The 22,071-nt window shown below is 46.2% G+C and overlaps 1 protein-coding gene across 1 annotated transcript in view; it reads right to left on the bottom strand.

Moving 5' to 3' along the window:
* Positions 1–2,161: 2,161 nt before the first annotated feature.
* Positions 2,162–22,071, bottom strand: part of HSPBAP1 (HSPB1 associated protein 1) — a 67,293-nt gene continuing 47,383 nt past the window's right edge. The window contains 5 exon segments of the mRNA XM_059727481.1: positions 2,162–2,574; positions 2,576–2,697; positions 2,700–2,765; positions 2,955–3,065; positions 8,564–8,647. Of these exon segments, the coding sequence (XP_059583464.1) occupies positions 2,220–2,574; positions 2,576–2,697; positions 2,700–2,765; positions 2,955–3,065; positions 8,564–8,647 (738 nt within the window). The 3' untranslated portion in view covers positions 2,162–2,219.

Below are 22,071 nucleotides of genomic sequence, written 5' to 3'. Positions count from 1 at the left end.
GTGCAGCTGATGGTGGCAAATGAGCTGCCCGTGTTGGGGGACACACCAGGAGCTGCGCCATGCAGGGGCAGCTGTGGGGGTACCTGCCCCTGTGCCCACAGTGCATAGTGCCTGTCTGCCCACACTTTGCAGCAGGGCGAGGGGGCACCTGCCCAGGCACATGTGTGGCACATAGGCTGGGGGGGCCTGTAGCCTGCAAGCTGGGGGCCACACGTCCCAGGGGTGCTTTAAAGTTGGACAGCCCCGGCTTACGTCATGCATTGTCATAAGGAGATGTGACGGTGGATGAGCCTGACTTGGCACTGGAGGAACGCAGGCTCCAGCCCCGGTGGTGGAATATCTGAGTGCAGAGGCAATAAACTGCCCACGGCTCTCCTCCGGCCTTGGCCCAGAGGGGGAATAGGGTCAGGGACCCCAGGAAGTGCCTGATTTAACACATCTCCCAGGCAGCTCCAGCTTGGACCTTCAAGCTGCTTGCTCCTCTGGTTAAGGCCTTTCCCCAGGGATCAATCCTCCCCTCAAGCACTGTGGCCCCTGTGCAAGCTGCACTTCCCGTGGCTGTGAGGCTAATCAGGCCCATCAGTGCAGGACATGTTCAAGTGGATTAACTGTATCCACCCTTTCCAGTATTGGCAGGAACCTTAAAATGCCAGACACTGCTGGGCCTCTTCACGGGGAGGTCACAGCCCACCTTCATCCCCCACAGTTGCTGCATTTTGCAGGATTCTCCCTGTGTCAGCATCCGGGGGTCCCATGACCAAGTACTGGTGTTCACCCAGAGCGTACATGTTTGCCTCCTACCAAGATGTTGTCCAGGCACACTCCTGGTTTCGCTTTATGACTCAGTGGCATAAGAAGGGTTGAGCCACTGGGGAAACCACCCCGGGCACTGATGTGGGGGTGCAGGAGTGGAAAAAAAAGGTGCAACTGCAGGCACACAATAGCCTCAGCAGCCTCTGTGTGGGACAGCTGCCTGGGTGCCCAGCCGTGTCATTATGCCTCTGGTCTGACTCATGCCTCTCCACCACCTGTTTTTGTACATGCCCCAAGTCACCTGAGCTTCTGCATACCTAGGGTAGGTTCACTGAAGTACAAAGCTGTAGGATTACTTAAGATATCAGACAGGTTGGCAACGCTTTTGGGTCAAGAGCCCCAAAACTGCACAGCCTGGGCTTTGAAGATGCTGGTGCACCAGGGGTGAATGGCAGAGCAGCCATAAGGGGCCTGATCCTTGTTGTGGCAGCGCAGCCCCTACCCCTTCCTTGCTGTGTTCTCTGAGGTGCGTGTGCAATCGCTGCCAGTAATGGGTCGGGCTGGGGCTCTGCACCCCAGTGCATCTGCCTGCTACAAGCAGCCCAGGCTCTGGGCAGGCTCCTGCCAACTACCAGAAAGCTGGGCTGCTTGCAGCAGGCAGCCAAGAGCCTGCAAGTGGCTGCACCAGGGTCTGGAGCCCTGTTGTGGCCAGCAATGGCTGCACGTGCATCACAGGGCACACAGCAGGGAAGGGGCTGGGGTTGCACAGCTCAGGATCCTTCCCCACCATGCACCTCAATGTGTACATGCAGCTGCTGCCATCCATGGCATTGGGCCAGGGCTTTGGACCGCAGTGCACCAGTTGCAGCCTCCCGGCTGCCTGCCACATCCAACCCAGACTCTGGCCAGCTGCTGCCTGCCGTGAAGCCTCGGCTGCTTGCAACAGGGCTTGCAGCCTCTCCGCTGCCTGCTGAGAGCAGCTTGGGCTCCGTGGCCAGTGGCAGCTGCCCAGACCCGGACCAGCTTTGGCATGCCAAACAAAATGGCCTCATGTGCCATGCTCTGGCATGTGTACCAGGGGTTGCTAACCCCGGATATAAGATATAATACAAACAGAAATCCTGATATAACCTGATTAAGGGACAGTACTATTGTTTTTGTAATGCTGATGGATGCTTTAGGGCATGGATATATGTTCCCATTGCTTTTATCCCATTTCATTCAAATGCTCATTTTCATTCAAAAGCTTGTCTCACTTTATCCCAACTACATAGTTAGTCCAATAAAAGATATCACTCTGAGAAATCCTTCCCTGTTGCATTTTCACTCTCACTTAGCCCTTTGGAAATGTTGTGCTGGTCTGGAGCATGCCTACATCCACCACCCTCTATTCAATTACAAGTGAGGGTAAGAAGTCTGCTATTTTATTTATTTTTTTCATTTCAGAAATGTACAGTACTTTGATATCAAACTCTTGCTTTCTCCAGCAGGAGATGAGTCACTAAGCTGATGACTTGTGGATTAACCAAACAATCCAGCAAATCGTTTGTAGAAATGGTTGTTTGTGATGGGTTTGCGCTGGTGTCTGAACGCATTGGATCTGCTAGTGTTTCATAGTCGTTGCTCATTATGGATTGCTTTCCAGTGCAGTGTAATTTTCCAAAATGTCCTCCTTCATTTTCGCTGATCAGTTCTCTATGGTCACTTTCAACTACTCTGACTCCTGTCGAGCTTGTTTCTTGAGATGCTGGCAAAACTTGAATAAGATGTGGCCCAAAAAGTATTTTCAGCTCCTCTTCTGTTTTACCTGTTGGAAAATCAGCTTCTTTGTTGTCCTCTGGTTCGGCCATTACTTGCGTTTTCCTCCTTTTGCATGAAGCGCTCATCGTTCGCTCTGTACGATGCCTGCTGGGATATCTGTGTTGTAACACACCGGCCTTCTGATATTCCAAATATGCAGACATAGCTCCGTTTAAGTACTGAAGATTGATTTCATGCGATGTGGCCTCGACCTAAAGCAAATAGAATGACATAACTAAAAAAGTACATTTCTTTTCAGTCATTATCTTCTCTGGGACATTCTTTACTACACAAAAGGCACTTACAGATTTCTTTTATGGGCAAAGATGACTCTCAGTAAGTTAAGCAAAATGTCAGTAACTCGAGGCTATCACTGCTAATGGAAACAAAAGAGAGCTTACTTCTGTAGGATTTAGCCAGGCGCCTGCACTGTCAGGGTGTTCTGCAGATTTTATGGCACATACAAGTGTTCGAGTTATTGCCTCTTCCACACGGGCTTCATGATCTGCATCCTATCCCAAGAAAACAGGAAGATAAATTGGAGGACTGGTAGCATCTTAGAAGCCTGTGGAAAGCCTGGGGGCCTTGGAAATAACCAAAGTAAGGGCCTTCACTTGAAAATACTTATTTAGTTTAGAAGGACCTTTTTGAAGCCAGCAAGGTGGCTCTCAAGGGAGGTCCCACTGACTTACCCGATTAAGGAAGTTTCATAGATTTTAGGGTGGGAACGGACCTATTAGATCATCAAGTCCGACCCCCTGCCCTGGGCAAGAAAGAGTGCTGGGGTCAGGTGACCTCAGCCAGGTGTTTGTCCAATCTCCTTTTAAATACCTGCAAGGGAGGGGACAGCACCACCTCCCTTGGAAGCGTATTCTGTATTTTGGCAACCCTCGCTGCAAAGAATTTTTTCCTGATGTCCACTCTGAATTTGCTCTCCTTCAGTTTGTGGCCACTGTTTCTAGTTACCCCGATGGGCACCCTGGTAAACATCATATCCCCTATTCCCTGCTGTCCCCCCCAATGAGTTTGTAGATGGCCACAAGATCACCTCTCCACCTCCTCTTGCGGAGGCTGAAGAGATTCAGGTCCCTCACCTGGTCCTTGTAGGGTTTTTCTTGTAGGCCTTTAGCTAGACGGGTGGCCCTCCTCTGAACCCCTTCCAGGTTATCTACATCCCTCTTGAAGTGCGGCACCCAAAACTGGAAGCCGTGCTCCACCTGTGGCCTGACCAATGCCACATAGAGGGGAAGTATCGCCTCCCTGGACCTGTTTGTGATGTACCTACTTATGCAAGAAAGGGTGCAGTTAGCTTTACTTATTACTTCATCACGTTGGTGACTCATGTTCATTTTGGAGTCAACTACGACTCCGAGATCCCTGTCCGCAGTCATGCTATTTAGAGTGGTGCCTCCCCGGCTGTAGGAGTGCTGATGATTCTTTCCCCCAGGTGCAACACACAGCACTTGTCCTTGCTAAACTGCATCCTGTTCTGTTCTGCCCAATTCCCCAGCCTGTCCATATCCATCTGAATTCACCCCCTGCCCTCCAGTTCGTGTACCTCCCCCTATAGTTGGGTGTTGTCTGAAAACTTGGACAGGGTGCTTTCTACTCCCTCGTCCAAGTCAGTAACGAAGATATTGAATGGTACCGGTCCCAGGACACAGCCTTGGGGGACTCTGCTGCCCACATTTCTCCAGGTAGAGACCGACCCATCCACCACCACTTGCTGGGTGCATCCCCTGTGTAATAATCTACATTGCCACTGTTTAGTTTATTTATAAGAACTGGGTGTGACACTGTGTCAAAGGCCCTTTTTAAAATCTAACTAAATAACATCTACCGCTATTCCTTCCTCCAAGCATTTTGTGACCCGGTCATAGAAAGAAACCAGGTTAGTCAGGCAGGATCTGCCTGCTATGAACCCATGCTGGTTGCCCCTTAGCATTGTTTTACCCGCTGGTCCCCCACAAATGGGATCCTTAACAATTTTCTCAAAGGTCTTGCCCAGGATAGAGGTGAAGCTAACTGGCCTATAGTTACCTGGTTCCTCCTTTCTCCTCTTCTTGAAAATAGGGACCACACTGGCCCTTTTCCAATCCTCCGGACCTGACCTGATGGCCATGAGTGCCCAAACTGTTGTGTCAGTGGATCCGCTATGACTCCAGCTCATTCCCTAAGTACCCCAGGATGAAGATCATCAGGGCCTGTTGACCTAAATACATCCAACCCCTCCAGGTGCCCCTTTACTAGGTTGAAGGCATGGGCTCCCACATGTACCCCTTCCCCTTGTTAGTGCTTTGTTAACTGGATCTGAAATCATACTGTGCAATGCCAGTGTCTAATTTAAGACTAGAACACAGCTCCTCTCCTTAGCAAGGAACACAAGAACATTTTTAAAATAATTTAAGCACTTAAAATGCACAGAGGATGTTACAGCGAGATGTCAAATGCTTCAGGCACTATTAAGGCACAAAACCAATTCCTAGGAAGCATGTCATGCAACAGCAGCACACGCCTGCTCGTACTGCTGCAGACAACAGAAGAGAGAGAAAACAAATGTTTCCTCTAATGAAGGATGCTGATGTGCTTGTCAGAACTAAAAATAAGTCATAAGGAATTGATTCTTTCGTGTTGGAGACCTTGCTTCTCCCTCCTTCCCTTGGGCAGGTGCACACAGGCTACTTTGGGAGATTAGAACAGATAAAGATATAAATGTACGAGACAATTCAAAGTCTCTACCTTCTATTTACCAGAATTTCTTAGGTCTGGAGAGGAAGTAAGGAAGCTTTAATTAGGGTGTGGGGTGAGGCTTAGCCTTTAGATGTTGTAGGCGTGGGTGCATCAGAACAGGATCCACAGTTCTGGATTCTCTTGGGCTTTTTGAAGGAAAGCTGGGTTTTGGAAGAAATGTCAGCGTAACATAAGTAAACAGGCAGCTACAAATGATGAAATGCTGCTTTGGGTAATGAATAATCAATATGTGTTATGCAAGCCTGGCTGGGAAGGGTGCTAAAGGCAATAATGCAACTTGGCTTCTCAGAGGAGAACGTGCAGTACTAGTTAGACAAGATACTGCTGCTGGGGTTGTGCATGTGCGATGAGGAGATGCAGGGGCGGGGATTGTTATGGGACTATCTGAATCCGTTTATCAGCTTCTTTTCATAACAAGATCCTCCCCAAACTGACAGCATCATTGCTATATGTGGATCCAGTAAATATTTTTCAAGGTGTTGCACTCTAAGGATGTGTCCTGCTGTGCTTAATATGAGGGCTGCACTGACCACATGACTTAGCTCTCTAGGAAGCAAGGCTTGAATCTCTTATATTACACTGCAAACAAATTAAAACTTCTATACTTATTCAGAATCTTGGCAAAATAATTAATGCTATCGCTAGGACTATAAATGCTGGCATGACACACATCTGTCAAAATGAAAGCAGCTGTTAACGGCTGCCAGTGAGAGAACTGATTGAATTGGTAATGGGAATGTTCTCAATATTATGTTTTAGCGCCCATGTCACGCATTATTTTTATAGATGGATTACCCAACATGTAAAAGTAATGTTGCTGTCATCTGCAGGGATAATAGGCTGTAATCAACTGTCACCTGTGCCACAATGATTACATGCAGTACTTTCTAAGGTTAAACACTGCTGCACAATCTACTTATTAGCTGAAGTAATTCATTTTGCTTTAGGAAGGGAGGGGGGTTAATTCTGGGTAACAGATTAGGAAAAATCCGGCAGCCCCCGCACGCCAAGAAGACTGTGATTGTCATTAGTGAGAGCTCTGCTTTAGGGAAGCTTCAGGATTTGTCTCCATTGTACTGCAGTGGTAGGGAACAGAATCAGAAAGCAGTACAGGAAAGGAAACACAAAGTACAGCCAACAACTATCCCTGTCGCTCAGGGCCACATCTAAAAAAAAATTTAGCGCCTACACGTAACTAAGGTGGAACTAAGATGCTTGAGTCCAAGAGTGATCTACAAACCCCTGCTTCTCCATGCCTAGCTGCTTAGGTGTCTGAAGGGTAGATACTTGACTCTTCTGGCAAAAATTTCCTGAGGTTCTGCTCCTGCACACGCCCAGAAAAGCTGCCATTTTGCAAAAGCTGAGCCTCTCGGTGGCTATTTCACATATAAGACCCTTTGGGATTCACAAACTAGGCCTCCCAGGGGATTTAGGCACGAATGGGTAGGTATTCTCTGACATGCCACAGGAGCAGGGAGCTCAGCACAAAGCACAGCAGTCCTGGTCCCAGTCCCAAAGCATGGACAGAGCGAGGATGAAGTATTAGTAATAGCTTCTTGGCTAGAACATTTACCCAGGAATGAGGGACCTGGGGTCTGGGCCTGCCTCAGCCTGAAGGGTTTCAAACTCACAACTCCTGTCCCCCGGCAGACTGTCCTATGCAAAGGTGTGGAGACTGTCCTATGCAAACGGAGCTCTTGCATGCCCTTCTTTTGAAGCTGTGTTGTGGAGCCAGTTCTTGCATTTGTGAGTGAAACAGGCCTGACACAAACCTCCTGACAGGTGCAGTTCATAGCCTGAATTACACACTTCTGTTAACACTGTGCAGAAGGGGCACACATTTATGGAAGCCTTCAACGGCTGCTTATGGGCTAGCCTGCTTGTCCAGAATCAGTACAATGCAGGGTGCTCCTTGATGCTTTCACTAGTCCTGGCATGACCCTATTTATACTTGGGGCTCTGTAAGAAACTGGGGTAGGGCTGCTATATATTGTTCTTTTAACCTAATACCCTTACACGAAGGTTCACCCAGGTTCACATCCCTCTACTTGGCCCCAGCAGCAAAGGCTGGGCTCATGTGACCCAACACAGTTTTGTGCCTATTGTGTCTGCTATCATTCTGCTCCCTACAGATTTCTATTCCAGTAGAGCTGTTAGAGGAAGGCATTTTAGTGATGCATCTTTCTAGGCCCACTCAGTAGTATTTTATATCCAGTTATTGTTAATGGTAACATGATTTATGTTTGAAAACCTTTGGAGGGGCAGGGGGAAGTGGGACACTTTCACTGGAGCCACCGCACACATAGTGGGTAACGTGCACTGTAAAAATCCAGGATTAAAGAGAGCAGAAATGAACTAAGATTAGTTAATGAGAAAATCTAACCCAAACCCAATCAAACCCACACAGAAACATCAACTGACACTTTCCATATAACCCATGCTCTACAGCATTAATATTGTTTGGCATTCAGGCCCTGATTTAGCAAGTGCTTAATCATGTCTTTGATGTTAAAAACATGCTTAGTTCCATGACATATGGCAAAGCACATGCTTAAAGCACACATTAACACTAACTATGAACTTTAATTACTTTTTTTTAAGTTGAGCTTATGTACATGCATGGGCTCTGCTGAACAGAGGTAGATATGAGTACATGAGCCTTCAAACCCTTAGTTAGGAAAGAGCATGTTTTTAGGAAGGTACCTTCCTCCCTTCCTCAGCAAGCCTGATGGGGCTAAAACTGCTCAAGAAAAGGAAGATTTAAACTTAGCCCACTCAAGGCTTGTTTTAGTCCAGCAAGGAAGATGTGGAGAAAGAACAGAATAATGGATCCACAATTAAAGTGTTTTTCTCAAGGGCAGAATTGTATTAATTTTCTGCCTTGGTTGATTCCCCTTTGCAGATTTTCTTGGAGACATTAATTTCCTCCCTCTCCATTTTCCCCTACTAAAAACATACCAGGAAATCCAAATGATGGTTTTAATGTTACTGGCCCAGAATAGCTGCATTTGAGTAGTGGGTGGTGGGTGATAAATGATCCTTGTATAAAACGCAAATCTGTAAAGCATTTTGGGATCCCTCAGGATGAAAGGGAGTATGTAAATGTAAAATGATTATAATAATAAACCACTTTAAAATGGCTCATGAGGTCACCCGATCTGGGGCAGCGTTATTTATTGTTAACCAGTAGGCTTATTACTTGATATATCATGTGTTTAAATTGAAGTCCTGCATAGCAATGACTTAAAAAGGAAAGTACCAGTTCAATCCAGGAGTTGATGCTGATAGTGATGGGGTCAATGGATTCTACATAGTGCCACCAGTGTTGGGGAACAAACAGGACCTGAAATAGAAATGTGGTCATTAGATTATTGGCAGAAACCCTATTTTTGCATTCACTGTAGCAAATAGTCTATAGTAGAAGCTTTAGTGGAAGAGTAATACTTCTGTGAAAAGGACACTTGGGAGTGCACTTCCAATTTGAAGCTTAAAGACAAAAATGATGATGTAGGCTTCTGCGCAAAGCAATGTACTGGATACAGATTCATTAAAAGAATGTGCATTCTTCTTCTCGTATGGAGAGCCCAAAGTAACAGCAGCCTCCTTGAATAAGGTGCATATACACCACGGTCACAAGAATGACTATAGTATTGTGTAGACACCCCTGAGCTACTAAATTGTTAGCAGCAGCTGCGGCAGCAAAGCACTTAGCACAAGCCAACCACCCAAGTGCTTACCCTGGTTTTGGAGGGTGGAGGAGGTAAGTTTTGCATCCTGCACTGATCTCTGTGATGCCATAGCTAGACTCATAGAAAAGTAGGGCTGGCAGGGACTTCTGGAGGTTGTCTAGTCCAACCCCCTGCCTGAAGCAGTATCAGCCCTATCCACAGCATCTCATAAATAGGCTTAGCTAATTTATCTCTACCACTACACAGTCAACCCTGTCACAAAACCACAAGGCATAGCACCCTAACTGGTATAGAGTAAGGGAAGGGGACACTGGCAGCCAATGTCCTGCTGCTGCAAGGGTTGTTAAAATACACTTGGGATCCAAGGAAGTGGGTCACACCCACTGCTATAGAGGAAGGCAAAAACTCCCACCATCCATACCAGTCTGACCATGGGGTAAAATTCCTTCCTGACCCCAAATGTAGTGATTGGCCTGACCATGAATGGAGGGGCAAGACCCTCAAGCCAGGAACCTAAGTGTTTTAATCTCAGTATGAGCACTGGCTGTCAAAATACTGTCAAAATACTCCTCAATACTTCTGAGGAAGGTGACCCCCTCCCCCACCCCCACACAAAGTCCCCAAACCCTGACACACGTAGAAATAGGAGAGGACAAAAAAAATCCTTTTTTTTATGACTGGTAATACCTGAGTTAGTGAGTTTAAAGCTAGCTTGGAGGTCTGTAGCACTGACATAGCTACAGAAGGGTACAAAACGATTAAGTGGGTTGTTCAGATTCACATAAGAGTAGAGTCAGAAATAGGATGCAAATTGCTACATGTTCATGTCTCCTCTTGGCCACTAAAGAGCATGGCGTCTGGTTCAAGCTATTCAGTTCTCACAGCTCCCATAACTAGGGTCTCCAAAGTGGACACAACCCTAGGCAACCTCTTATTCAAACACCTCTGATTTGAAAAGGGGCTGTGACCCCACAACCATACAGATAAAGGAGTTTCAGAGCATAAAGGACCCCTGCCTAGCTCAGCGAGGCATGGCAGGCTTTGGAGGATGTCTTAGCTATTCCCTGCCAAGCAAGTATTCTTTGTAGAGTCTCCAGTTCAGCCGGCATCCCAGCCTCTTTGAGGCCTGCCAGTTGGCTTCCCAGGAAGTGAGTGTCCTAACATTCATCAAGGTGATTAATTATGTGTAATTTTAATTCTGGCAAATAATCATTTTGTATTCGACTTGTCATTTTTGGTGGCACATTTTGCAAAATAAGGTGCCCTCAAAAATCAGGATGATCTATTTTAGATCAAAGCTTTATGGCTGCAGTAGTGCTGATATTTGTGACATAACATTGATTCTAAACCTTGGCTTTTATGATATAAAGACATTACCACTGTTTTGATGATACAGCTGTAGCTTTCTACATTACTGAATAGCAGATTAACATTGGGTTATCAGGAAGAACATAAAAGATAATTTTGGACTGGGCAAGGAAATTGGTTGGAGGCAGAGACAAACAGATAAAAAGATGCACTTCAGTACAGTACAGATCTCTATCTAAACTGTGGCCATTTTTTTTCTTGTTAGAGGCACAAATTACTTCTAAGAAGTCCCACTATCGAGATAACCAAGTTTTCAGATAATACAATACTGAGTTTGCTAGAAACAACATGGAAAATAAGCACCGAGGCCCTAGCCTTGCAAACACATCATTTAACTTCACATACTTGAGTAGTCTCCTGAGAGTCACTGCAGTCTGTGTTAGATGAGGGCTTACAGAGAGTGAGTTTGGGAGTAGAGGCTGAAATACCGCTTGGATATTTCAATTTAAAACAAGCATAAGGCTGGGGCTCGTTGGGGTCAGGATAGCTGGAGAGTGTGTCTCTGCCTCATACAAAACGCAGAACAGAGCAGGAGGGAGGTCACAGAAGACGACCAAATCTTGGAGCTGTCAGCACAATGCAGCATTACCATGAAACAAAGAAAACCAAATGTTCAGCTGCGGGCACGGTGCAGAAATCCAAACACATTACAGATGCTTTCACCAGCTGGAGATGGACCTTGCTGGTTTATGCAATACTGCTTTTAGGGATCAAAACTGGAACCACTGGGATCAGTGACAAAACTCCTGTAAGTGTCTAATTCTCATTAACAATAAGGCCCCTAGCACAGAGTAAATTATACCTCCTCTGCTCTGGCAGCAGGGTGAATGTGCTGAAAAGTAAGTGAGAGTCAGTGCCTGAAGGTCATTGATGATCCCCTAACCCCATGGAAGCCAATGGCCAAATTCCCATTAATTTCTACAGAGCCAAGATTTCATCTCTAAGGTTCAGATTTATGACCAGGGAAGGGAGCATAGGGAGGAATAGAGAAGAAATGATGGGGGAAATGTACTTATGGTTGTAGAGCTGCAGGCACTTACTAAAATTTTATGTCTTGTACTCCACTAATAAATGATGCCAACTTGTATAACTCTGCACTCATCCTTCCTAAGACAGATTCAAGAGAGGAAAGAGAGGGGCAGGGATGAATAAACCAACAAATATGAAACTGCCTAAATGACCAGATCTGACTCTGTTACTTCAGTGGGGGGCATTACTCTATAGAATAGTAAAAAATGCAGAACAAGAATGGAAAATGAGGGAATCATCTTTGCTTCAACAACAACAAAGCAGCAAATGTATCACTTATTATCTACTCATTTTTATTTAAAAAAAATCAATAACCATAAACAGAACTCACTTGAGTGCTGATCTTTTAGCTCTCCTTCATAGGTAAATCACTGAGTACCCTGGACCACTGACTCACTCGTGGAGGCAGGTGTATGGAGGCTTTGACACTGCTGCAGTCACCTAATCACGGGAAATGGATTTTGGGCCTGGACAGATGCCACATTTGCACCACTGTAACATATATATTCTTTTTTTACATTGAATCCCAGCATAACTTACATTGGGCTGGACAAATGTGCAGTTATCCCAGGGATGCTGTAGGCAGCTGTTAGAGCACTTTGCCACCAGGTGGGAGGCAAGCAGGTCACATTCAGCTGCCCTTGAACAAACAAAGTTCCCCCAGGATAAGTTGTGGATAAACGATAACTGCACCACTGCCGTCTTACCCCCAATTCTTTTGGGGATATTGCACTGGATTGGACAAAATTGCTCTCATATAGGGGTTCACATTGCCAATCTGCTCTGTTTTATGTTGGCGTAAAATATCAGTTATGCCGCTGTTAAAGTGTCATCTCCCTTGGCCTTAAGAAGCTCTGCAAGGAATTTAACTGCCACCTTCCTCCTTAGAAACAGTTTATTTCTTTTAAATGAAATGCTATATAATTTGTAGCATGTCCCATGTAGTAAATTCCATTTTTTATGATCTGCATTACAGCAGCTCCAGCTGAGATCATTGTGTGAACAGACAGCGAGGGACCGTCCCCTTCAGAGAGCTCACAATCGACACAGGAAAGAAAGGCTAAGGTCAGAGGCACAGAGGAGTGATTTGCTCAAGGTCATAGTACAGGTGAGTCATGGGGGTTGGAGAAAACTCATACATCCCTGGTTTTTCCTTCCATGTTTATTTGTAAAAGCAAGTGCAGTGCCCACCTTGCTCTGCACTCTGCATGTGCACACAGGCACATAGGAAGCATGGTCCAAATTGACTTCCTCTCTAGGCTTGGGCTGTGTAGGCAGCTACTCAAACCACCGTCACAAGACAAGACACAAACCTTAGATAAAAACTTTTTACCCAAGTCTGGTCATTCTCAGGGATTTTCCTGTAAGACGTCTGCACCCCAGGCCCTGTCCATGGAACTACTCCAACTCCATTATAGCCTGGTTGAAGCTATATGTTATTCAGTGACTATTACACCATACATTCATGCAAGGTTAAAACATGCAACAGGTTCTAGGATCCACCTCCCCTTGCTTTTGTTGTCAACTCTGAAGAGTTTTCAGTGCCCTTAACTAAATAGCAAAGAATGTTATAGACCAATTTCTGCCCTACTCTATTGCACATAGTCATAGTTTCATAGTAGCTAGGGTTAGGAGGGACCTGAACAGATCATCTAGCCTGACCCCCTGCCATGAATGCTGGGTTCACAAGGCCCCAGACAGGTGATCATCCAACCTCCTCTTGAATTTGCCCAAGGTAGGGGCGAGGACCACTTCCCTGGGAAGCTGGTTCCAGATTTTGGCCACCCGAACTGTAAAATATTGCCTTCTGATCTCTAACCTAAATCTATTCTCCATCAGTTATTACCATTGTTCCTCGTCACCCCAGGTGGTGCTGGGGAGAAAAGGGCTCTGCCAATTTGCTGTTGATCCCCCCTGATGAGCTTGTAGGCAGCCACCAGGTCCCCCCTCAGCCTCCTCTTGCTGAGGCTGAACAGGTTCAGGTCCTTCAGTCTCTCCTCGTAGGGCCTGTCCTGCTGCCCTCTCACCAAGTGGGTGGCCTCCTCTGAACCCTCTCCAGGCTGGCCGCATCCCTTTTGAAGTGCGGTGCCCAGTACTGGACGCAGTACACCAACTGCGGCCTGACCAAAGTCGCATAGAGGGGGAACATCCACCTCTCTGGACCGGCTTGAGATGCACCTTTGGATGCATGACAAGGTATGGCTGGCCTTGCTGGCTGTGGTCTGGCATTGGCAGCTCATGTTCATCTTGGAGTCAATAATGACTTCAAGATCCCTTTCCACCTCTGTGCTTTCAAGAGGGGAACTCCCCAGCCTGTATGTATGCTGTAGATTCCTTCTCCCAAGGTGCAGCACCCTGCATTTGTCTATGTTGAACCCCATCCTATTCTCATCTGCCCACTTTTGTAGTCTGACTAAATCTAGTTGCAGCCTCTCTCTCCCTTTGAGTGTGCCCACCTCGCCCCACATCTTAGTGTCATCAGCAGACTTGGACAGCATGCTTTCCACCCCCTTGTCCAAGCCGCTGATGAAGATGTTAAACAGTGCAGGCCCAAGGACCGAACCCTGGGGGACCCCACTGCTCACATCTCACCAGGTTGAGTACAACCCATCCACCACTACTCTCTGGATGCACCCCATCAGCCAATTTTTTACCCATCCAACTGTGTAGGCATCAATGACACAGTTGCCTAATTTATTGATGAGAATGGGGTGAGAGACAGTGTCAAAGGCCTTCTTAAAGTCTAGAAAGACTACATCCACAGCGACACCATCATGCAAGGATTTCGTTACTTGGTCATAAAAGGCAATCAGGTTGGTCTGGCAGGACCTGCCTTTGATGAACCCATGCTGATTGCCCCTGAGCATGATCTCCCCTGCAGGCCCCCACAGATATGCTCCTTGATGATTCTCTCCAGGACCTTCCCGAGCACCGAGGTGAGGCTTACAGGCCTATAATTACCTGGGTCCTCTCTTCCTTGAAAACTGGGACTACATTAGCCAGTTTCCAATCCCCCGGCACCTGGCCAGATGACCACGAATGCTCATACAGCTGGGCCGAGGGGTCCGTGATGACCCCTGCCAGTTCCCTCAACACCCTTGGGTGGAGGGCATCTGGACCTGCAGATTTAAAAATGTCTAGCCCTTCCAGAAGATCCCTAACTACATCTGCGCTGACTGAAGGCCTGACAGAGCTATCCCCGAGATAGTCCCTAACTCTGGTAGGAGGGATGTCCCGGTTCCTGTTCAAGAAAACAGGGGCAAAGAAACTGTTAAAAATATCTGTTAAAAATATCAGCTTTCTTGTCTGGCGTGGCCACAAGATTACCGTTTGTGTCTTGCAGGGCCCTACATTGCCTGGTGCCCTCTTCTTGCTCCCAAAGTCCTTGAAAAAGGACTTTTTGTTGTCCTTAATCCTGGACGCTACTGAGTTCTTAGGAGTTGTGTAGGGTGTAAAGAAAAAAACTGAACCTGGTTACAAAGCTGAAGAATACAGTAGAAAGCAGTCCCTAAAACAGAGAACAATAAGACTGAGCTGAAAGGGAAACCAGTAAAGTGTAGGCGCTCAACACTTGCATATATTACTAATAAACATACACAGCAGTCAGGAAGCTCACAAATCACAAAGTGCATGGAACAGACAGACCTATGGAGGAAAAACAGTTTAAGAAATGCTTAGGATGGTGATTTATTCAGCCAGTCAAAAAGTAGATGAGGCGGTATACAGATGGGTTTAAAAAAAACGGTTCCTGCTCTGAACAGGTTTCAACTTAAATGTTCTGATTAGGCACACACTTATTCACATAAGTATTTTACTGAAGTGTGTAGGTCCATAGACTTTGGTGGGAATATCTGCATGGAAATTTAATCTATGTGCTTGCAAGGCCAAGTGAAAAAAGAGAAAGGGAGATGGAACTGAAGGAAGCTGACGGGGCTACTCTCCTGGGTCTTTATACTGGTCTATAACCTAGGAACACCTTTCAATGGATAGGAAACAAGAATCAAACATACGGGACCAGAACACCTTGACAGTAATTCTCTAGAGCAGCTGTGCCCAACTGTGGAGCCCCATGGGCCAAATGAATGGCGTGGGGTCAGTCCATGGCTGGATCTCATGTGGGGTCAGTCCACAGGTGTCATGAGCTGGCCATCCCAGCATACCTGGCTCCGGCCACATGCCAGTCCAACCCCATATGCCTTGGTTTGATCCCACACACCTGGCTACATTCTCTGGCCCATGGGGGTCCCCATGGTTTGGAAATTTAGCAAAAGGGGAGCATCGATTAATGCTGCCATTGCTCCCCTACCACCAAACTTCTGGGCCCTGGGGAGCCCTGCAGGCTGGATGACACGGCTCTGAGGGCCAGATCTGGCCTGTGGGCCACAGGATGAGCACCTCTGCTCTGATGTAATAATATTTTTCAAGGCAAAACTTGATAAAGGATGGTGAATACAAAACTAAAGAGGAGGGGTATGTAACAGATGGGAAATGAGGGGGAATGGGTAAAGAGCAAGGATTTACATAGTACTTATCTCTCAGTTTGCTCTCTAGTGTTGGGATGTTTAGGATTCATGTTTCAAGAGATTCTCTGCTGGAATCGTTCATTGTAAATGAGGCAAACTCAGATTCTCAGTAGTAACCTGACTCCAGAAATTTGATCTTTAAGAAAAGAACAGCTGCCATTACGAGACTCACAGCAAACTTAAATAAGAGGTGGTGTTAGCAAAATGAGAATGTCTTGATGTGTGTGTGTGGGGGGAGGGGGGGCGCGTTGATCTCTGATTGGAGGAGCAGATGTGGCTATCTTACTTGCTACCACATCAAATTTAGTCACCACTAAAGATGCATTTCTGGAGCTGTCGCTTACACAATTTATTGAGCAGCTACAAAGCTTTGCCTATAAGAGGCAAACCAGGTCCCATAAATAAAAAGTGGGGAGAACAGCTGTGTTTAGTAAGCATACGATCGTTAAAATGCGAATTTATGCTGGCGAGAAATGCAAAATTATCAAAAGCAAGCAGGCAAAACTTTAGGGAAGAGGGACAAAATAGCAAGCAAGCAAGCAATCCAAATCCAAAAATATGCCTGGCAAGAGAACAAAGCTTGCTGAATGTTGGAAATACCATATTTACTCACATATCATGCATATCTTTTTCCAAAAAAATCGACCCTCAAAAATTGCAGTGTATATCTTACTTAAGGGAGCTGATTGTTTCTCATTGGAATAGAAGCATAGAGATGCTGAGCTCTAATGGCTTCCAAAACAGCTGTTGTTTCTCCCTGGCCTAGCAGGCAGCAGGGGTGCCTAGCAGGCAGCAGTGGAGTCCAGTACTCAGAGCCACTGCGAGCCATGATAGCCGCTGCTGAATTGGCAGCAGCTTTTGGCTGAGCAACCAAAAGCTGATGCCAATTTGGAGTTAACACTGTTGCCTGCAGAACAGTGAGCTGGCTGAAGGTGAGTGAACTGTTGTGTGCAGTCAGCTCTGGGGCATGACTCTGGAAAAAAAGGTTTTTTCCTATATTCTGCCTTTCAAAAACAAGGTGCGTACCTTTCTTGGGAGTGCGTCATGCAAGAAGACATGGTATTTCTGGTGCAAGAAAAAGAAGTAGACAAGGAGGGACTTTGATATGCCTGGTTTTAGAGAGAGGAAAAGACAAATTCCTCCAACTCAGCAATGAAGCAAAGGAGAATTCCATATATCTGGACGTTGATGCAGGGCATGGGAATGTAGTCACAGCTGAAAACCCAATGGGAGATGCAGGTAAATCACAATGAACCTGCAAATGTTTACCATGTGGATTTACAGAAGTTGGCAAAAAGTTGGGCCAAAACACAAAGTACAGAGTGAATTATATATTCCAAAGGAAGAGATAATTCTCCGTCAGTGTTCCTTTCATACAAGCCACCCCACTGCAGGAGGGTGAAAAAAAAGGAGCAAAATGAATAAATGAACGCTCAGAAGCAACTTGTAGGTGTACTTGGTAGCTGTGTTGCTCAGAAGCAACCCAGGTACTTTAAAAATTTTGGCTAGCAAATGGCAAATTTATCTCACTGCAGATAAAGGCACAAACGAAGGCATTTGCATGAATTTCTTGAAAAGATAAAGTGGAAAGGGTAAAACACTACAGCAGAGGATGCAGAAGACAGCATCTCCTAGCGAATAAATAGGAAGATGCTAAGCTACATTATGGGTTGAAATGATCACTGAAGAGGATAAACTTGGTGGCTGCTGAAGCAATACGAAGTAAATGGAAGAGGGTGCCCGTGACCTTTTTTGCTTTCAAAAGAGAAAGGCTGATCTCCCTCAGAAGCAAAGTACTTAAATAATTCACTATTTACTGAAAAAAAAATAAAATAAATTGGGTAATTCCACTAAAAAGTGATGTGCAGAAGGACTTGGGAAGGGAAAGGGGATAAAATATTTGAAATGTGTTAAAAAAAAATTCAGCGCCAGGTCTGTTAATTAGGCTGCCCTTCCCTTGAGGGCACACAACCTACCTCTACTAGCTTCCTCCCCTGCATGCTGCTGGGGCATGTCCTCGCTCTGGAAACTGGAGTCATGAAGCCTGGGGCTCTCCCTGCTAGTGCCTGCCTGCCCACTGGCAACTTAATGTCTCAAGACCTGGTGCTGGGAAGGAGCTGCAAGACCCGTCAGCCCCAACTCACCAGCCTGGTTCCCTGACCTGAAAATTACTGCCCAGTTTCCAGACCCAGGCACCAGCTGTCAAGGAGGATGCATTATCTTGCTCATTATGTGACCCCAGCTGACTTCCTGCCCCTGGGGCAGGGGGCTGGACTCAATCTTGCGAGGTCCCTTCCAGCCCTAATGTCTATGAAATCTATTTTTCAAATGACCTCTCATCCCAATGGCAGAGGAAACCCTGACTGCCCAGTTAGCCACGCGGTGGGCACAGATGGCAGGAGGTCTTGTCCAGCCTTCCTGCAACCAGCAGCAATTGCAGGTGACTTGACTTGCAGCTGTGAGGAAGGGGAGCCACTTGGAGAGCTCCAGCAAGGGACCAGAGGAGGGGGAAACCTAGCATATTGAAGCTGGACGGTGGGCAGACTGATGGAAAGGGAAGGGGAGGGGGATATCATTAGTGGATTTTCTTTGGGGTAGATAAAGGGATACATGGAACTGATGGCTTTATTTAAATTTTAAATTTGGGGTTGAGAGAGAGGGGAGGTGATCAGTAATTTATCCAGGACTTTTCACTTTACTGCTGACGGAGGTGGAAAGTTTTTGAAGCCACCTTCTCTGGCAGCTCATCATCGGTAATGGCAGAAATCCATGACTGGTTTCTCTGATTCTTCCAGTTTTTCTGTGGCAGGTAGAATAGTTCTGATGGCTTTCCACTTTATCAGCGAGATTACTTGCTCTCCAGGGCACTAAGATGGCCTGCTTTGCTGCCTCACATGCACCGATCTCCTCCCCCAAAGCGGTTTTATCAGTTTTAATCAAACACTATATACTGTGCTACCTTCGCATCTTGAAATCTCCTTTAGTTAAAATCATTTTAAAATCTCTATTATAGCAAAGGCACCTTTTCATTAAAGTCCCTTTCATAAAGTGTCTGAGCCTGAACATTTTACTGCTTTTTAACAAGAGTCTGAATAAATGCGTTCCTTGTATTCCTAATCTCTTCTTTATTTTCAAGGATATTTATGAAGAGCCAGGGCCTTTCTTTGTTTGTTAAGAATTTGCTTGCTACTGCTGCTTATCACTCAGGACTGGTTTCTGATATCCTTACTCAGTGGAAAAGCAGGTACCTGAGTAAAACCTCATTGAAATCAGAGGGTTCTGCCTGCATAAAGACTAGGTGACAGCGCAGTAAACATGGGAATACAGGACTGGAAGGGGCCTTCTGGGCTGGGAAGTCTAGTCCCATGCATTCAGAGGCAACTAGTGACCCAGGGACTCCCCAAAATCACCACTTCAAACCCTAGCATGTGACAAGGCACAAAACCAGAAATCTCAGCACCGCCATAAGTCAGAACAGAAGATGAGAGCACTGCAAAGTAGTAGCTTTGCGATTTGGCCCAACCCAATGTCGCACTGTGTTACTTCATACTGAGTGTGTCTACGCGAGACTAATCTACTGTGCAGTGAAGCATCACTGTCTGCACATGTGCACTGCCTACCCGTGTCCCGTCATGGAGCCAGGAGCTGAGCAGTGTCAGGTCAGGGTAGCTCTCTGTCCCCCCAGTCCCAGTGCTGCTCAACTCCTGGATAGGATGCATGTGTAACCAGTGTGCATGTGTAGATGATGATGTTTTACTGTGCAGTAGATTAGTTTACTGTGCAGTAATGTGTCTTGTGTAGACACACCCAATATCAAGCAAAGCAGGGCGACACTAGGTTGGGCCAAGTCTCGAAGCTACTACTTTAGATCTGGGGAGGGCTGGGAGCCAAGCCGTGCTGGGATTGGAGAGCTCTCTGTCCCAGAAGCAGAACAGCTCCTGGCCAGCCCCGGGCTGTGTGGAGAAGCTCTGCTGGGCACAGTGTACAGGGTAAGGAGACAGCTGCCGCTGCAGCCAGTAGAGCTCTCCTAGCCTTGTGTGCATGGGGACCAGCCCCACGCTCCCAGCCACCAGCTAGCACCCTGGGGAAGCCCAGAGCTCCCCCTGGCTGCTGCAGGGGGCCAGAAGAGGATAGGAACAGCCCTGTGCTGGGATGCTCCTATTGGGAGCAGATTTGTTCCCAACAGGAAGCACGTGTAGATATGTTCCCAGGGAAAGCTCACTGCACAGTGTTTTGCTGTACAGTAAGCCTTTATAGCATTAATAGCATGTGTAGACATGCCCACTGGTGTTGTTTGTGTGTACTGTAGTAACAAGAATGAGGTCTTGTTATGGCCCAAGATCCCACTGGGCTAGGTGTTGTACAACCACAAAGCCCAAAAAGCTTAGTAGAAAAAGTGAAAACAAAGGCTGGTGTGAGGCCCTATGTATTTATTTTGGATACTGGCTTCTTTTCTACCCTGGAGAGCACACTCATCACCGGCAGACTCTCCCTATGCCTGAAGAGAAGGGTCTTTGTGCCAGAAGCATGCAAAGATAAATTTTTTCAACTTTTTAGTTAGTCTAATAAAAGATATCACATCTACCCAAAGAACTGTGTCTGCCTAGGCCCTATGTATTGCTTCTTTAGAACAGGAAGCCAGTTTGGAGGGGAGCTGGGAGAGGTTTCAAGCAGAAGCCAAATGGAGAAAGAGAAGTGTGAAGATCTTTTTTTCAGGAAATGTCCTTCCTCAGTATTGGAAAAGAAAACATGCCTCTTTGGGGGACTCTCCCTACTACTGGGGTGACACAGGAGTGATAGAAAAGAGATTGACTGCCTCAGGAAGATGAGGCAGGGAAGCAGTCACAGAAAACAGAGCAAGGGGAAAAACTGGTCAACCATGTTGTACTTCTAGAGCATCCTAAAGTGCATTAAACATGGTCTGTTCACATCTTGTGCAGAGACAAAGGGCACAAATGAAGTGCCCTGTCTAATTTGCTTGGTGGGGTTTGTTTTAAAGTGCTTTTGGTATGTTTGTAAAAATGAGCAAAACGTTGCCAGGAACATTAAGAGACTGCAGAACAAGGAAAGCAGAGCAGCATTACTTTGGGTGAAAAAGTATAGGCTTGGTAGATGCACATGAATCAGCACTCACCCATCTGCTCCCCTGGTCTACAATTACTGGTTTCCCCTGTGGAATTATGTAGTAGACATCTACAGCTAAATTTTCAACAGCAGCCTCTAAAAATTCTCTCGTTTTGCAAATATTAGAACCGAGATTTCTAGCTCCTCAGGTATCCACACAGATCCTGCTAGCTGGCTAAATAGTATCACTGGCATCCCAAATGAATTGTCTGGTGCAACACTTGTTCAATTTTCATGGCTGTATTGAAGCTTTTTAAAAAAATGATGCCGAAGGCCACTAGCCAAGTTTAGATGCAAATCCCTTTGAAAGAAGTGCAGTCTTCATACAACCTATTTAAGCTAGGAGTGGGGTCAGGCCCTTCTTCCAGTGAAAAGGAGTAGTCACAAATGCTGTAATGAATGTACACTGGGCTGCATTTTGTGCTGGTACAGTATGCTAAACCTTTCAATACGAGTGTTAAAAGAGGCCAGTAGCAGACACAATGAGCCACCACGGCCAGAAGGTGGCATTAGCCCCATTATATTTTTGATATTCAGAGCTGCACCCAGCCTACATGCAGTTGCTTTCCTGAATCCCCAGCACTACCTTTGTCTTTAGTTTTCACTCATGCACTGTTACAATACCTAATCCAAAACATTTGGGGATGGAGGGAGGATTACTATAAATTGATCACACAATAAAGCTGACTGCAAATCCTCATGCAATTGTATTAATTCTACCTGAAAGCAAAGATTGAGCATGTCTGACGTCCATGTCTTAATAAGAAAGATGCATGCTAAATAATAAACAAATGCTCCTTCCAAGTCCCTCCCTACTCCCTACTTGAACAGTAAAAGTCCCAAAACAGCCGCCAGCCACCTTCTAGCTAAGAAAGACTTGTATGGTGGCATCCAAAAAGCCTGCTCTGGAATGGCTAACGGTACATGCATGCACACACGTTCGCTCACTCACACAAGCGCGCACATATACACACTGCTCCATCACTGCCTGTGAGGCAGTTTGTGTGCGAGTAAGCTTGGGTATCCGGCCTTTC

This window comes from Alligator mississippiensis, chromosome 4 (assembly GCF_030867095.1).
Source record: "Alligator mississippiensis isolate rAllMis1 chromosome 4, rAllMis1, whole genome shotgun sequence".
NCBI classification, from domain to species: Eukaryota; Metazoa; Chordata; order Crocodylia; family Alligatoridae; genus Alligator; species Alligator mississippiensis.
This window is presented reverse-complemented; position numbering and strand designations above follow the sequence as displayed.